The sequence below is a fragment of the Neolamprologus multifasciatus genome, chromosome 18, assembly GCF_963576455.1.
Source record: "Neolamprologus multifasciatus chromosome 18, fNeoMul1.2, whole genome shotgun sequence".
In the NCBI taxonomy this organism is placed as follows: domain Eukaryota; kingdom Metazoa; phylum Chordata; class Actinopteri; order Cichliformes; family Cichlidae; genus Neolamprologus; species Neolamprologus multifasciatus.
The window spans coordinates 13,966,464-13,983,926 of record NC_140456.1 but is presented as its reverse complement, the minus strand read 5'-3'; the positions used below and the strand labels follow the sequence as shown (position 1 = coordinate 13,983,926).

Here is a 17,463-nt window from a genome sequence, read left to right as displayed (position 1 = left end):
GTTAATGTGAAGATTTATTTTCTGAATTGATCACGTCTTTAAAATCACAATAACACAATGAAACAAAAGCCTTTTTTAAAAAAACATTTAGTTAAATGTAATTTATCTCAAAGAAAAAGATCAGATCTTCACATTTCAGAGGCTGGGGCCAGATTATGCACAGGTTGGGAAATCTGAGAGAATAATCCAATAATTATGAGACACAATGAGAAAATGTCTCAGTTCAAGCGACCTCTCTAAAGATGTTTTAATTAACACACATCAGTATTATCAATTCACCAGTTGCAACTAATAAAATTTGCTAAACAGTTTTGTTTATTTTATCTCAAATAAAGAACCCAGTGTTTTAAAAACATGGCACATCAACACTTAATCTGCTTCTGCAGGCAAAGCTGTATAAATAAAGCGCTAATTTAAAAAAACTCAGCTGTGCAGGTGGTCTCTTTATATTTATATATATTATGTATTATATATTATATATATATTATTATAGATATATATATTATATATATCTTTATATTCAGTTTAATTACTCCTTTTCAACCAAAGGCTCTTAACCAAAGGTCTGGAGATGCTTCCTGTCAACAGCAGTTCCCTGTCTTGCCACCAGGCAACTGCTTGGGAACTAAGGTCAGTGGAGGGGCTCCTAAGGGCTGTCAAACTTTAAACTACTAAAAAATCCAACACAATGGGCAGCACATTGAACACATTGTATAAGTGGTCAGAAACTTGTAAATAACTCATGAAAGAATAAAGTTACATTGAAACCAAGCACACCATTGTTTTTCTTGTGACATTACCAATAAGTTTGATGTGTCACATGGCCCTCTTCCTATTGAAAAAACAGAAGTTGTATCCAAGATGGCCGACTTCTAAATGGCCACCATGGTCACCACACATCTTGAGGAGTTTGCCCCCTCACATATACTAATGTGCCACAAACAGGACTTTAATATCACCAACCATTCCCATTTTATTACGGTGTATCCATATAAATGGCCCACCCTGTAGATGGCTTCAATGCAGCAACACAGTGAATAAAGTAAACCAGGCACAGTCTTTATCTACAATAGGGTCTAGAATCACACACTGTAACTGTTATGCCAGACCACAGACATGTCCATTAAGATCTTCCCCACTTATGTAAAACTTTTAAATAAATATGTGAATCAGAACTGTAAAGTAAAAGGTTACTTAACTTGCGGTATTAATTACAATCTCTTTCAAAATTACATATATATATATATATATATATTAGGGGTGCAACGATACTCGTATCGATATCGAACCGTTCGATACAGTGCTTTCGGTTCGGTACGCATATGTATCGAACGATACAACATTTTTAATTTATTTTATCAACTTTCCTTCTGATGATGCTGTCTGTGTTGAGCGCTCAGTGGATCTGCGCTCGACAGTGCAGCCTAGGCGGAGTAGTCGAACACAGATTCACTGAGCGCAGGACAAGCTAGCGAGACAGAAGCTAGGCTAGTTGCAACATGGCAAATTGAACCTCCCCCACCCTCATTCAGATCTGGCGTTTGGAACTATTTTGGTTTTCATGTGATGTATGACCCTGAAGGTAAGCCTGTCATGGACAAAAGTAAAACAGTATGTTGGATGTGCCAGCAATGCTCAATTGGTGGGAACTAGTGTGTTAGCGCAGTTAGCTCGTTAATGTGTTGACGTCTTCCAGCCCCACTCATGAGGTGATCCGCGGTAGCTCGTTAACGGAGATTTGCCGTGTTGTGACGTTAATGTCATTTCAGATTTACGCTGACAGCACTAGTGGGAACACAACCAATATGACTGCACATTTACTCCGACATCATCCTAGTGCAAAGACAAGTGGAAGCAGAGAAAAACAACAAGCAGCATGCTACAAACTTTACCCGAGTCATTTAGACAGCCGTTAGCACACGATTCTCCTTATGGGGACCTGATATGTTTAATATGCTGCTGAGAATATAGCCCAGAAGAAGCGTATAGTATAGCTTTTATTTTGGAAAGAGACATTTCTCCATAATAAACTCTCTTTTCCAAAGATGAGTGATTCCTCAATCAGATACAGGGCTCGCAAAATCGCTAGCCCGACGGGGCTTTTTTCCAGTCGGGCTACCAAAATCTATCTCTGCCCTGCCCGTCGGCCTATCCTAGGAAGGAAAAATATATGTCAATGCTTTTGCATTCTTTTGGAAATGTAGCTGGGTAATTATGTCATTGGCATCGGCCACTGTCAATATGTGACATACTGAAATCGCGTTTGAATTTGCGCTTGTTTTTTGCTTTCACTTTGCAATCTCGTGAACTGTGTATAGAGAGCGACAGTACTGATTGGTGAGTGATGATAATTTGCGCACCAATTCCTCTGACATCGTCTTATCAATCGTTAGCTTACTATGCAAACATGACAAGTGAAATCTCCCGCAGCTTAAACATGTGAGAGGTTGATCGCGCAGAGAATCGCTGAGCGTTATGTTAGTGCGTGTGTAAAAGCAGCAGGATATATATTTTAGTTCTGCTGAGCCAAATAAGACAGGTCAGCGTGAAGAAGTGACAGCCAAAGAAAAGCTTACCACAAAACGGAAAGGTTATGACAAATCAGACTATAAGGAAAAAAGAAAGTGCAGCTTTATGGTTTCATGGACAAAAGAATTTCTGTGGCTGCAATATGACGAGCTAAATAACCAGGGCTGCACATAAGTGGTCCGCAGGTGCGCATTCGCTGTCAAAATAAAAACCCGCACAAGATAAGAAGTTGCAACGTGTGTTTGCGTACATAAGATTTTCAGGAGGACAGACATTTGTTTAGAACTCTTAAAGATGTCGAAGAAGCTCCTTTAAGCAGTTACTGTGATGTTCCTCCACCTCCAAAGAAATGTCAGAAGGAGTCCGAACCACAAAAGAAGCGCGTATTCTCTGAAAAGTGGTTGCAGGAGGTGAGCTGGCTTCAAACAAATGATGAACGCACAGAGATGTGGTGCAGAATGTGCCGTGAAAATTTAATAAATGACAAATTAATAAAAAGGCATGAACATTTTTTTTGTATCGAAAAAATATCGAACCGTGACACCAAAGTATCGAACCGAACCGAACCGTGAATTTTGTGTATCGTTGCACCCCTAATATATATATATATATATATTAGGGGTGCAACGATACTCGTATCGATATTGAACCGTTCGATACAGTGCTTTCGGTTCGGTACGCATATGTATCGAACAATACAAAATTTTTAATTTATTTTATCAACTTTCCTTCTGACGGTGCTGTCTGTGTTGAGCGCTCAGTGGATCTGCGCTCGACAGTGCAGCCTAGGCGGAGTAGTCGAACGCAGCATTCACTGAGCACAGCGCAAGCTAGCAGACAGAAGTTAAGCTCTCCTTGCAACATGGCAAATTGAACCTCCCCCACCCTCATTCAGATCTGGCGTTTGGAACTATTTTGGTTTTCATGTGAAGTATGACCCTGAAGGTAAGCGCGTCATGGACTAAAGTAAAACAGTATGTTGGATGTGCCAGCAATGCTCAATTACATGGGTGGGAACTAGTGTGTTAGCGCAGTTAGCTCGTTAACGTGTTGGCCGTCCAGCCCCACGCACGGGGCGATCCTCGGTAGCGCGTCAACGTCATTTCAATGAGATTTACGCTGACAGCACTAGTGGGAACACAACGAATATGACTGCACATTTACTCCGACATCATCCTAGTGCAAAGACAAGTGGAAGCAGACAAAAACAACAAGCACGCATGCTACAAACTTTACCCGAGTCATTTAGACAGCCGTTAGCACACGATTCTCCTTATGGGGACCTGATATGTTTAATATGCTGCTGAGAATATAGCCCAGAAGAAGCGTATAGTATAGCTTTTATTTTGGAAAGAGCCATTTCTCTGTAATAAACTCTCTTTTCCAAAGATGAGTGATTCCTCAATCAGATACAGGGCTCGCAAAATCGCTAGCGATTTTTCCAGTCGGGCTACCAAAATCTATCTCTGCCCTGCCCGTCGGCCTATCGTAGGAAGGAAAAATATATGTCAATGCTTTTGCATTCTTTCAGAAATGTAGCTGGGTAATTGTGTCATTGGCATCGGTGAGCCACTGTCAATATGTGACATATTGAAATCGCGTTTGAATTTGCGCTTGTTTTTTGCTTTCACTTTGCAATCGCGTGAACTGTGTATAGAGAGCGACAGCACTGATTGGTGAGTGATGATAATTTGCGCACCAATTCCTCTGACATCGTCTTATCAATCATTAGCTTACTATGCAAACATGACAAGTGAAATCTCCCGCAGCTTAAACATGTGAGAGATTGATCGCGCAGAGAATCGCTGAGCATTAAGTGAGTGCCTGTGTAAAAGCAGCAGGATATATATTTTAGTTCTGCTGAGCCAAATAAGACAGGTCAGGGTGAAGAAGTGACAGCCAAAGAAAAGCTTACCACAAAACGGAAAAGTTATGACAAATCAGACTATAAGGCAAAAAGAAAGTGCAGCTTTATGGTTTCATGGACAAAAGAATTTCTGTGGCTGCAATATGACCAGGGCTGCACATAAGTGGTCCGCAGGTGCGCATTCGCTGTCAAAATAAAAAACGTGCACAAGATAAGAAGTTGCAATGCGTGTTTGCGTACATAAGATTTTCAGGAGGAGGACAGACATTTGTTTAGAACTCTTAAAGATGTCGAAGAAGCTCCTTTAAGCAATTACTGTGATGTACCTCCGCCTCCAAAGAAATGTCAGAAGGAGTCCGAACCACAAAAGAAGCGCGTATTCTCTGAAAAGTGGTTGCAGGAGGTGAGCTGGCTTCAAACAAACGATGAACGCACAGAGATATGGTGCAGAATGTGCCATGAAAATTTAATAAATGACAAATTAAAAAGGCATGAACTTTTTTTTTTGTATCGAAAAAATATCGAACCGTGACACCAAAGTATTGAACTGAACCGAACCGTGAATTTTGTGTATCGTTGCACCCCTAATATATATATATATATATATATATATATACACATATATGTAATTGGTTTTTGCTTCCTTTCTCTTGGAGAGCTCAACTCATTCTCATAAAGTCATCAGCAGTAGTTCAGTATTGCTTAATAATTCAGCGGGGGCGTTTTGTACTATTGGCTGGGTGACACTGGCTCACAGGAGAGCTGGGTGCTGTGCGACCAGATGTCTTTGCCAGGCATGGGTAAACAAAAATCCTTGCCTTTGCATAATTGTGCCCCAGGGAGATTTACTTCCTCCTTCTCTCTGATTTTCCATTTTCTGTTTTGACATTGTCTCTACTGCATCCACCAGCTTTTCATAACTGTAATGTGTAATTACCAGCAATCTAACACTTTGATACGTTATGTCCTTGTGATTCTTTGATCAATACTTTTGTTGTTTCTCGGGTATTAGTTGTGTGTGTCCCCCCCCCCCCCCCAATGAGCAAATATGTGAAACTTTGTGCCACCACTGAATGTGCTTTTGTTTTGTTCTCTCTGAAGATATTTTTCTTTTACTTTGTTTTCTTCTTGTAGCACTGTAGCGCTCTCAGTTGCTTCCCTCACGCCTCATGCTTTCCTTCCTCGTTGCAGTCCCTGCTATTCTCTTTCAATTTCATTTTAAATTGTCCCGTCTGTTACAGACGGGACAGACATGAGTGAGGGATAGGAAAGGGAGAAAGAAAGAGGAAGGAAAAGAAAAACAGAAGGGGAGAGGGACAGTGAGAAAGGGGGAAAAATATCTCCTGGATCACCTGTTGAGAGAAAAAGAATAGAAAACAAGCAAAACAAAACAAAGCAACATACTAAACACAACACCATCGCATTAATCTAGCTAAGTGTAAACAGCAGTAAATACTAAATATTGAATGTTGTTGTGCAGCACGCAGGACAGACAGCGCACAATGTGCTTTGAAGTAGCAGCCAAGAAAGGTGTGATTTAAGTCTACGAACAGTGAACACCCGTGTGCACACCTGTGTGGATCGGCGCGCTTGTATTCAAATGGTTTCCCCGTGTAATGGTCTGCAAGAGGATGTAGAGAGCCATAGCCCTGTCCCCCAGGGCATGAAGCAGGCATGGAGGAGATCCAGGCCCCAGACATCCAGAGGCCCCAGAGTGCAAGAGCCCAAGGAGGACCACCGGAGGGGCATCCGTGCCACCTTCATGGGAAGGGCTGAGGATCCCCAGATGAGGGGTCACCCAGTAGCCACCGGGTAGAAGCTAGAGGGGGCTGCACCGGCGTGCCCGCCGGCTCCGCCAGCAGCCAGCTGTGCCAGAGTGAACCGAGCCGCAGGCACAGAGGCTGGAGGCCCGAGGGCCCCCCGCGCCCCGGAAGAGGCCTGACCGAGCAACAGGCGCCAGGCCCCGCCAAGTAGCCACCAGGAGTGAGCTGGTACATACCTGAGTGCCCAGCCCCGGACACCAAGAACCACCAATGCACTGACCCCTGAGGGCATCAGTCACCGGCAGGGAGTGTGGTGAGGGGAGAAAGGCCTCCACACTTTGGAGGGCCTGGGAGTTCCCAGAGAGGTGGAGTCTAAGACCCGACCTGACATATAGACACAGACAAACAGGCACACACAGACACAGACATGCATTCTCACCCTCATGCACACATATACAAACACTCAGCACTCACCCAACGTAGGGATAAACATAAATGGACATGTACACACAATCACACTCCCCAAACATACTCTATACCCCAGGTCCAGGTACCCTCGCCCCCAGAGGGGGAAACGGCGCCCAGACCCAAGAGATGTTACCCTTCCTTCCGGGGTGGAGGCAAGCAGACCGTGACAGGCTCCGCAGCAGCAGGGAGGCCAATCGGACAGCCAGCATCTCCTCCCAGCCCCCCCGCCCCGATGGCTAGTAGAGAACGGGGGTGTGTTAAGAGTAGCCTATATTCTCAATTACTTAAAAAAAAAAAGTCTTAATCATACGAACAGCCATAAACTAGTGGATTGTAGAAGTCTTCATGTTAAATGTTTAAATTATGTCGACATTTTGTTAGATTTTCGAGGAGGCAGGTATTGCAGCTGACTGCAATGTTTGCTGGAGAATGTAATTGTTCCCTTTACTGTGATCAAGTGGAAACACTGTGGGGAGCATTGCTCAGGGTGGGCAGCGGGCAAACTAAAGCAACTCTCCATTCCACTTTAGAAGAGTAGCAATTCCAGTTTTTTTCAGAAAAAACACTTTAGCTAGGACTGGGATGTGGATTGCCATAACTGAGTTTATTTATTACTTCACCATTTAGCTGTGTATGATTTTCAATGTGCTAACAAGTTAAAGAGCATCTAAATGAAGCAGAGCAAACATTTGCAAACTAATTTTAATGTTTTATATCATTGGTAGGGACCTAATACAAAATTCACTTTGTGCACCAACAATTTCAGATTAGATTTGAGAATATTGACTTTGACCCACCAAGGGCGCATGATCTAAATGCATCAGACAGAGCAGACTGTCTTCAACAACAGACCTGATTTGCGACTCTGGGATGCGAGTGCGTATCACGAGTGCCAGATTGACGCGATGGGCTTTGCCACCTCCTGGCTATGACACAGAGAGCATTAATTACCATGTCTTTGAGAGGACAATCTAATCTTAGGGACACATGGTGCCTAAACCTGGGTGTCCCTGGGGAGTTTGCTGCTACATTTTTGCAGAATTACATGCAAAGTTTCTTGAAAGCTAATTGATAAGTTGTTTAATTATTGTAATTATTGATCACATGATCAGTTTCTATTTTGCATCTGTGTTTCCTGGGAATCAGCTGTTAGTCGTTAGTAATAAATCCATATTTGCATTGATAGGACTGACCCGAGAGCAACTGGGACACAAGACAAGTAAGGTAGAATAAGAGAATGTTTTTTCTGTTGCTGAAATTCTGTAAAAATAATATATAACATGTTATGTCGTTTATGTTATGTTGTTTACCTGTGTAACTGACAGTCCATGCAGTTGAGAAGGCAAATGTATAGGAAGGGACAGCTTATTGTGAGGCAATATTTTATTTAGTTTTCTTTTGTTTGGTTAAATTCCATAAAGGTTTTCCTGTTAGTTTCATTATGACTTTTTAGTTTTTTCTCTTGCTAAAACTCTGCTGTTTAACGATTCCTTTTTGGCTCTCGTTTGCTGAACAACTGCAGCTCTCGTTTTTTGGTCCCTACATGACTTGAATAGATTCGATTTTGACTAGGACAGAGAAACTTTAAAAAATAAAGTGCGACATGTAAATTATGCTGTTTGTTCATCAGAAAGAGTATGGCTAACTAATGACGCTGCTGAGTTGCATTACTGGATAGAATTTTAAAATATGAATCTTTTCCTTTCCACTGCTGCATGTTTGCTCATATCTGATTGGTGGGCTTTCCTCTCTATTATTCTAAGGTCTTTATTTTGAATCCAGTGTTTCTGGAGTTTGAACCATGCTTGGACTGTAACCCTGCTGCTGCTGCTGCTGCTGCATTGATTTAAATACATTTTAAATGTCTCATATGTCCCCCACTATGTAACCACCCTTGAAATGACTGCAGCAGAAAATATGCAATTTCTTGTCCTCCTTCTGCAGCATTCCTCTCTTGTCTTATTTACAGTGAATTGATCAAACTAATTGCTCTTCCTTTGTGTCTCCTGCAGGGAGAGCATAAGGACACAGATGTCGTTGAGGAAAGAAACGCCCAGGTGCAGCTGGAGAAAGCAAAGGTACTTTTGCTCTGTTGCATCATGTAACACCTGATCTGACCCACTGTGGCTCTTACAGACTCATTTTTGAGAGAGGCTGCTCTCAAGGACATGATTACATCACAGACATGAAACACACACATCAGGACATTGGATTAGCGAAGCAATATTCTTCTACTGAAATGAGTCATCATAGTCTTCATCCTTGTCGTTCCTTTATGTGCTCACTGCCAGGAGAAGGACGATGACCAAGGATATTGATTATTGCTTCAAATAAATTACAATACTTTCATCTTTAGCCATATGCTTTCTAGCAAAATAGCAAAATAACCAATTTAACTGACACAAACTATATTGTAATGCAACAACATTTAAATTGTAAAGAAATTTGATATGTGATTAATTACTTTGCCGTCAGAACAACAGTGCAGTGTGAGTTGAATACTTTCAAATCATAGGCACATCTGCATCTGAAATCTGTTCAGATGCAGTTAAAGATTACCCTCTGATACAGTTTGTATTTCTATAATCTATTTAAAAAAGGTATGGTCTTCTCTCTGGTTGCTCATTTTATGGTTATGATGTCCTGAAAATCTTTTTCAGTGCAAAATTTAATAAAGTACCAGATTTACCAGATTACCAGTTTATTTATATGGTTATCATTTTTAAGTCTGGCTTACATACATACAAAATGTGCGATATAGGTTTTCCTTTTGGGGCATAATCACAATTAAGGTCATTAGAGATGTCTATATTAAATTAAATCCTCACCTACAGATTTAATGTGCTCCCACTGTTGCTTTGTAATTAAGGCGGCAAAGACACCCGACCTGTCACCTACTGACCCTGCAGCCTCTCCCACAGTCTCTAATCTTTCCAAAGTGGAGTAATTAGCAGCTTGATTGACAAGCCACCGACATTTGATTCTGATAGGATTACAACACCAACATTCGGTCAGGAGGAAGCATACAGTAGTTACAGTGCAACAAAAAAGAAACAGCAACAGGTCATTTTTCCTAAGCATAAATTATACATATCCCTTTGGTGGAAGAAAAATCAAACAAAACATTATCATGTCCCATGACAGTCAGACAGCAGGAATTTAATCATCAGTAGCTTCATCTTATACAGCTGAAATGCAGAATCTTCCAGAATTTGTGTCTGAGCTATATTTCTAAAATGTAGAGCACTTCACATTAAACTTATACTTGTTTTCCTAACATCTGTCAAAATGTTAATTTATATGTGCATCAGGCCACATATTTGTGTATGTACACAAAATGCTGGCAACACAGCCAATTGTACTTGACACAGTTATGCAGTTTAGCCACACCCCTTAATTTAAAAAAACTGTAGAAAAGGGAGAAGAAAAATGATCTAATGATGTTAAAACACTGGAGGTCAACATTCTGAAATTCTCTAATAGTTAGTTATTCCTTACTGAACTGAGGAATCACAATTATGTGCAACTGCACATACAGTAAAATAGGATTGAATATTAATACAAGGATAAAAGATCAGTGACTTGTTTGGTCGTACGTTACAGCTTGTGGTATTATCACAGTAACTCTCTTTTCTTGACTAATGGTTGTATTTTTAACTTTTACCTACTATTTTTTTATTTACCTATTATTACTGACCTAATTCATTAAATGTCATATTTATAAAAGCTTAGCTTTTAGCTTTTGTAAAATGGATTACACAAGGTTACTCTCATACCCTGATGTAGATTGTATTGTATATAATATGATTTATTAGTAATCATAACTCCTGCCTTGTATTCCCAGTACAAGCCTGTGGCATTTGCTGTACGATGCAACTTCTCTTACACGCCAGCAGACGATGACAACGTCCCTGTACCAGGCCAGGCTGTCACCTTTGAGGCCAGGGACTTCCTACATATCAAAGAGGTTTGAAACAAACACACAAATACACATATCATGCAAAATTACAAACAGTACAAATGGGGGTTGTTAGAAGGACGTAACTGACAGGGCAGAACCAGACGCATTTTAAAATGACAAGCAAAATGACAACAAACTGATGGAATGTAACCCAAGAGATGGAAAAGAAATCCAAAGAGGAGAAGCAACACAACATCCCAAATTTTCCAGATAGTGACGTACTTTTGGTGCATTCTTCTTCTTTTCACACACTTTGAAATGTGTTGTGGTTTAGCTGATAAAGCTTAACACCTGTTAATTAAGATTTGGGTTAATTTTTTAGATACAGATAACACAAAATGCAAAGCTACAGTTGCTAAATTGGACCATTAACATCATCAGATAAAAATAATGTGAGTCACATGAGAACATCAATCTTTAAATGTCCGCTCTTTTTTTTTCTTCTGAATGAGCAGAAGTTTAACAATGACTGGTGGATCGGACGGCCGGTGAAGGAGGATGGTGTGGTGGGCTTCGTCCCCAGTCCAGTCAATCTGGAAACCATTCTTATCCGAAGAGAAGTCCAAGCGAGGAAAGCTGCCAAGGCATTAGCCAGGTATGTACATCGTGATGCTCTTTCATTTCCTTCATGAGGGTTTTTATGCAGGAATTTCAATGCAAAAGTTGTGTTTTAAATTGACCACAAATAAATAAAATTGCTGGAGCAAAGAGACTTTGAGAAAACAGTGTTGGTTCGAATGTGTATACACTGATACTTTTGGCACAAAGACGAAAAATAAAAAGGAAAGGTTGTGATATCAGCCTGTCTGCGGGTGGTGGCTCGGTAGCGGACCTTTTTTAAAAAACAAAAAGACAATTCTAAAGTCTTTTTACTGGTGTGGAATAATACGTTTTCAATTTTAAAAAATTATCAACCAGACTGGTAAACAAGTTTGCTGTAGTGATATGCAAATAACATTTTGACTTAAAACTTGTATCATACACTTTCCCAGCTTACTTTTTAGTAATTTAGTGTGTTCATGTATGAATGACATTAGTTATTTTATGTATTTTATGTTGTTTAACTTAAGTTTGTTTCATGTCATCATGTGTGGTAGTAAATTATAACGGCGATGACTATATTTCCCTTTTGTTACTTCAAAAGGTTGCACCCCCACCCCCCTCACCAGAAGGCAAAAGCTCATTGATTTGAACTTGACACAGTTAGACTGTAACACATCTAAAGAATCTTAAAAATGTTGCTTTGGTGGAAACTGCACTGAACCACTTTGAGGGATTTGCCCTCTAAGCTTCATATATTTGTGTCTTATGCTATAAATAGACACACAGTCTCTAAGCACCAAAATCCTTCATTGCATAGAAACATGGTGGTCTATTTTTATCATTACTAAAGCACTGAAATTCAGAGTGTGGTAAAATCAGCGTTTGGTTGTTGCAAACTTCAACTAAATCAGAGATTTCCTCTCATTTTAGCAAAGCTGCATCTCAGGCAGCTCAAGATATGAACTCGAAGAAATATACTCCTCCATCACAAGGTCAGTATGTGCATACAAGGGAGTAACAATAAATATGTTTTCTTTTTTATTCATAATAACTGTGGAATGTTTGCTATTTTGTCATTCTGCACAAGCAGCCAATCAGCAGGTGAAAAAGAAGCCGGTAAGTGACGAAAGTGTTTACACTCTGTTTACATCTGTTTCAGCCCATCGATCCTCATTATAAAGAACACTGCTTTCTAGAAACACAACAACTTATTTTATCTTATTCATATTTTCACTGCATACAGTGAATTCTTGAATGCAGAAGCTTTGGTTTTGTCTTGTGTACCATTTTACAAGTGTTGCTCTAACTTTCAGACTAAAGCAAGGATATGTGTGTTGTCCATTTGACTGACAGCGTCAGTAAAACTGGCTGTCATGATTCAGCTGTGTACAGGCAGGAAGAGGACCCAAAATGCAGAACTCCCAACACGTGGGAATAACTCAAAACTCAGCTTTATTGCTGACACACGGAAATAATACAGGACTAAACTAAGCTGGAAAATATAAACTTCATCAAGAGGCACACAAGGAAACACACAGCATGAGGGACGACACGACACTGACGCAGAGAAACACAGGGCTTAAATACACTGGGGAATAACGAGGGGAATGAGACACAGGAGGAGAGCACAGCTGGGAGAAATGAGACATGACGAGACCAAAGTGAAGCAAAACTAGAAACGCTGACATGAGACACAGACCTTCAAAGTAAAACTGAACTCTAGACACGTAAACTTAACAGAGACTGGGGAGGCAGAACATCGAGACCTGAAATGTAGAACTGAAGGGCACAGAGTTAACACCAGGAAACCAAACAATAAAACCTAAGAATTAGAACTCAGAAAGTACTATAGAACCAGGGAGCTACAAATACTAGGACAGAAACCAAAACACAAACAGTCATAATCCATGATAAAATCAAAAGTAAAAGTACAAAACTCAAAACACTGGGTCACCGATCCAGGACCGTGAAACTTTTCAACTGAACTTTTGACTTGCATTTAGATCACCTTGGTATATTACGGGCTAAAAAAATAGTTCATGAATTTCTAAGTTGCTATCTCATATGAGAACAAAATCTAATGCTCAAAGTGGTATTAATAATATGTTAATAAGTTATTCTTCTTCATATGTTTAAGCATTTGAGTACAGCCAAAATTGAGCTTGTGATCATCATGCATCATCAAACCTTGAGGTTGTATATAAAAATAAGATCATTTTAGCCTTTAGATGATGGGTATGGTGGTTCCTTATGTAGCTCTTGTTTCATAAGCAAAAATCTAACTTTGGGGGATTTTTGTTATTTTTATTTTTTTGCTACAGGGGGAGCAGGTGGCTATGTATGATGTAGTGCCTACAATGCGTCCTGTGGTTCTAATGGGACCATCACTGAAGGGCTTAGAGGTGAGCTTAATTTGACTTTTGAAGAAATATAAAACTCTAGTATTATTTGTTGAATTTGGAGTAACTTTATTTGTTTCCCTCTTGTAGGTTACAGATATGATGCAAAAAGCACTATTTGACTTTTTAAAACATCGATTTGAAGGCAGGTAAGTTCTGATTTAATTCTTCACATAATCTATCACACAATTTATTTGAAAAAAAAAAACCCCAAAATAAAATAAAACAAAAATCATAACTGTGTAATCACGATTGTTATTTTGTCTCTGCTCCAGAATTACTATTACGCGGGTAACAGCAGATATCTCACTGGCAAAACGATCCATCCTCAACAACCCTGGCAAAAAGGCCTTAATGGATCGCTCCAACACCCGCTCCAATTTAGGTATGCCGTCTGTCATCTCCAGAACAGCTTCCCTGGTTGACATTCACAGCATAAAGACAACTGAAGCAGTAGTAGCAATAAGAAAATAAATCAATTACAAAAACAAATGGAGAAAATCATGAAAGCCACTCAAAATGCATCATATATGAAAACACAATGTCCCAATTTAGCATCTCTTCCTCTGACATGTCAGTGTTACGGCTTCCCTGCACGCAAGTTCAACCCCTCCACCACCCCAGCATCCACCTTCAGGCTCCAGGGCATGTTAACTTATCACTCTAATGTGAAACACATAGTGATAAAGAAGCATCCCTATGAGCTCAGAGCATGGACATCAAGCTCTAACTGTCTGCTGCTGTAATAAATCAATCATTTCAAACGACAGTGGTCTGACTACACTTCTTTAATTGTTTAAGAGTTCTGGGACTCACTTTTTTGGTCTCTGGTGGCAAAAAACTTTTGGAAACCTAATTAGGATAAAATAGGAAACCAATACTGTCTGACCCAGGTTTGATATGATGCTTGCTTTATCCCATTAACACAGTGTGGCTCATGCTCACAGAGTTTGCTTTTATATATGGTCCAAAGATTATTCCAAATTCATAATGTGAGAGAATAATTTATCCATTGCCATGAAGACAAAGAGTTTGAAATGAATAATTAAATATGACAGAGAACACTGACATCGGATCTGCATAAAGCAGTCTGTTGTCTGTCAGTTACGGTTATACATTGACTGGAAACTTACTGTGGATTTGATGTCTTTGTCCCAGTGACACTGTGCACTAGGATAGTGCAAATCTCGCCTTTTCCTAGAAGAGTAAATATTTGGTATCAGAAGCGTGATAAAAATTTGTTTGGTTTTCTCTACTCTTGTCTTTCTCATTGCTGTCTCATCCCAGATGCTGCCGGTACGTATGACTGAAAGCACTGGTAGTCCTTGTGTTTTTGAATGCTCCACTTTCCTTCTCCTATCATTACCTCATCACATCTGTCTCAGCTGCCACGTTTTTAACACTCTGTATGTATACATTGAAAATCGACTGTTATTAAGTTTTTCAGTTTGCTGGGTTGAGAGATATGCATGTGCTTCACTGTTATTTGTGAACACTATAACTCATTAAGGACAGAAGCAGCCACATTTTCTGTATGCCCTGCTTCACGCTCCCTCTCGTGGCCAGTCTTTAAATACACTCCCATGAGTGTAACAAGTCTTACTCACCGCGTGGATTAGCTCACCAAGAAAATGAAAACAAATAACCTTTAAAAGAAGTTTTATTAAGCATGGCATGTTTTTCATTAACGCAGGTTTTAATCTGCTGATGTGTTTTGTTTTGAAGTGAGTGTGTGTACCTTTTTTGTTTGGTAGTCATTTATTTTCTATATTAGAAATGGTACAGCAGAGAAAGGATGACAATAATTACAAATAAGCACATATCCTAGAGAGTCCGTGGTTTTGCACGTGACAGTGAGATGTGCTTAAAACTAATATTGACATTTATTTTTTGTACATTATCAAGCCTGAACACCTCCCCTTAAAATATATAAAAGTACTGTCTTGATACAGTCTTGATAAGTCACTGGTATGTCTTGATACACAACCGTATCCTAAAAACAAGTTATATTTAAGATGTGTTATTGTTGTACATGTTAAAATGTTTAATCATGCACAGAGTAACTTTCCTGGATTTTAGATGTTAAAGTCTTGCTTTTGCTTTCTGGTGTTGCAGCTCAGATCCAAGGGGAGGTGGAGCGTATCTTTGAGCTCGCCCGCAGTCTGCAGTTGGTCATTTTAGACGCAGACACCGTCAACCACCCTATGCAGGTGTCCAAGACCTCCCTGGCTCCAATTCTTGTCTATGTAAAGATCTCCTCACCAAAAGTAAGCTTCACCGGAAAAGACTGTGGAATCCGATGAGACATGATTTTTCTAAACGTGAACTTTGGACTATTTCAGTTCTTTTAATGTTTTGAACTAATACTAAAAAGAAACTTTAAAATGCAAGTCCCTTTTTTCACTTCCTCTTTTATTCTCCTCCTTCTCTTGATTCCTGACAAACAGGTGTTGACAAGACTGATCAAGACCAGGGGGAAGTCTCAGACCAAACATCTCAATGTTCAGCTTGTGGCAGCAGACAAGCTTGCTCAATGTCCACCAGTGAGTGCCATCTAGTGGCAGATGAGAAAAGTTGGCAGAATTGTGACTACTTTAGTGTATGAATATATACTACATGTGTTATTTCCAGTGGGACTGCTGTGGGCCCAACAACAACAACATAACTGACAATTTTGGTGTGCCTTTGAAACATAATTTAGACCTTATTTGTGATTCTCAAAAATAACCACAGATTTTCCCTTGTCTCCTGACTGTTACATACTTTTCAATTGAATTTTTCCATTTCCTGTAGGAAATGTTTGATGTCATCTTAGATGAAAACCAGCTATCGGATGCCTGTGAGCACATTGCTGATTACCTGGAGTCCTATTGGAGAGCCACTCATCCGCCAGAGATGGAGTCTGCCAACGCAGTGGTGGCCCAGCTGGCTGAGAATACACTGCCTGCCAGTCCTACAGTAATACCGGTACTTAAAACACAAACAAGTACAGAGAAAAACTACAAAGAAAAAACAGATGTAAAGTCTTCCTTTCATCTAATCTCATCCCATTCATCTCATGTATTAGAAAGACAGCTGAGTGTGGAAAATAAATGTTTGAACTGTGAATAATCTCATCAGAATTCATCTAACACTTTCATTTCATTTCCTCTCATCATACTTCAAGTTGAAGAAATGAGATAGGCCTACCTCTGGTGAGTGAGATATTTTCAGACTCTATTGTCACTCCCGTGTAGCAGTGGAGATGAGTTACAGTAGTTAGTACCATGTTTATTATGACTATAGTGTAATCTATGTAGAAACAACTTAATAGTGCCGTGAAACTTCCTGGGAAAATGACAGAAAACAACAGAAATATCACAGACTATATAAAGATAGACTAATACTGTAGTAGATACAAACAAAAAGCAATAGTTGGATTGATAGGCTGACCTACTTTTATTTAATTAAGTTAATTATCCCAAGCTAAGGCTATCAATTAAAACACATGTACTTTTCTTCTCTTCTTTGATGAATCTCTTAGCTTAACATTTGGTGAAGTTGCATTTCTTTTTTACCATTCTCCTAATTGATTTAAATAAATATTTGTGGTGCAAACAGTTTAATATGTAAATGATTTAAAAAAGGAGTGTTGGCTATGGAAATCAGGCTCATGCTTGCGCACATCTATACAGTTTCAACGATTGAGCTTTAAATAAAACAGCACCATTTCTACCTTGTGCATATACTGAGTTTTAGTTTTTACAGTAAATATGGAAACTTTGTCTTTATTCACCAAACTGAAAATAGATTTTTGAGGACAAAATACTGACAAAGAAAATAAAAGTCAAACATCAAAGTAAATGTCTCACAGATCTTTGCAATACTTATTAAACAGTCGTGACCTGTAATGTAATGGTGGATTTAAGCTCTCCACCCTCCACTACATACAAA

General features: G+C 39.6%; 1 protein-coding gene and 1 long non-coding RNA gene across 3 annotated transcripts in view; both read left to right on the top strand.

Annotated features, from left to right (window-relative positions):
- cacnb2b (calcium channel, voltage-dependent, beta 2b) overlaps nt 1–17,463 on the top strand; it is a 45,464-nt gene that overhangs the window by 24,467 nt on the left and 3,534 nt on the right. For both annotated transcript variants that reach the window (XM_085141857.1, XM_085141858.1), the window contains exons 2-12: nt 8,640–8,705; nt 10,472–10,594; nt 11,044–11,183; nt 12,062–12,123; nt 12,222–12,247; nt 13,453–13,533; nt 13,621–13,679; nt 13,806–13,915; nt 15,646–15,797; nt 15,978–16,073; nt 16,324–16,497. In XM_085141857.1, coding sequence (XP_084997983.1) covers nt 8,640–8,705; nt 10,472–10,594; nt 11,044–11,183; nt 12,062–12,123; nt 12,222–12,247; nt 13,453–13,533; nt 13,621–13,679; nt 13,806–13,915; nt 15,646–15,797; nt 15,978–16,073; nt 16,324–16,497 — 1,089 coding nt within the window. The remainder of the gene's footprint in view (nt 1–8,639; nt 8,706–10,471; nt 10,595–11,043; nt 11,184–12,061; nt 12,124–12,221; nt 12,248–13,452; nt 13,534–13,620; nt 13,680–13,805; nt 13,916–15,645; nt 15,798–15,977; nt 16,074–16,323; nt 16,498–17,463) is intronic.
- Nucleotides 1,231–8,086, top strand: LOC146497525 (uncharacterized). The gene is made up of 2 exons (XR_014870936.1): nt 1,231–5,410; nt 7,255–8,086. It is a non-coding gene; the product is annotated as an uncharacterized LOC146497525 (long non-coding RNA).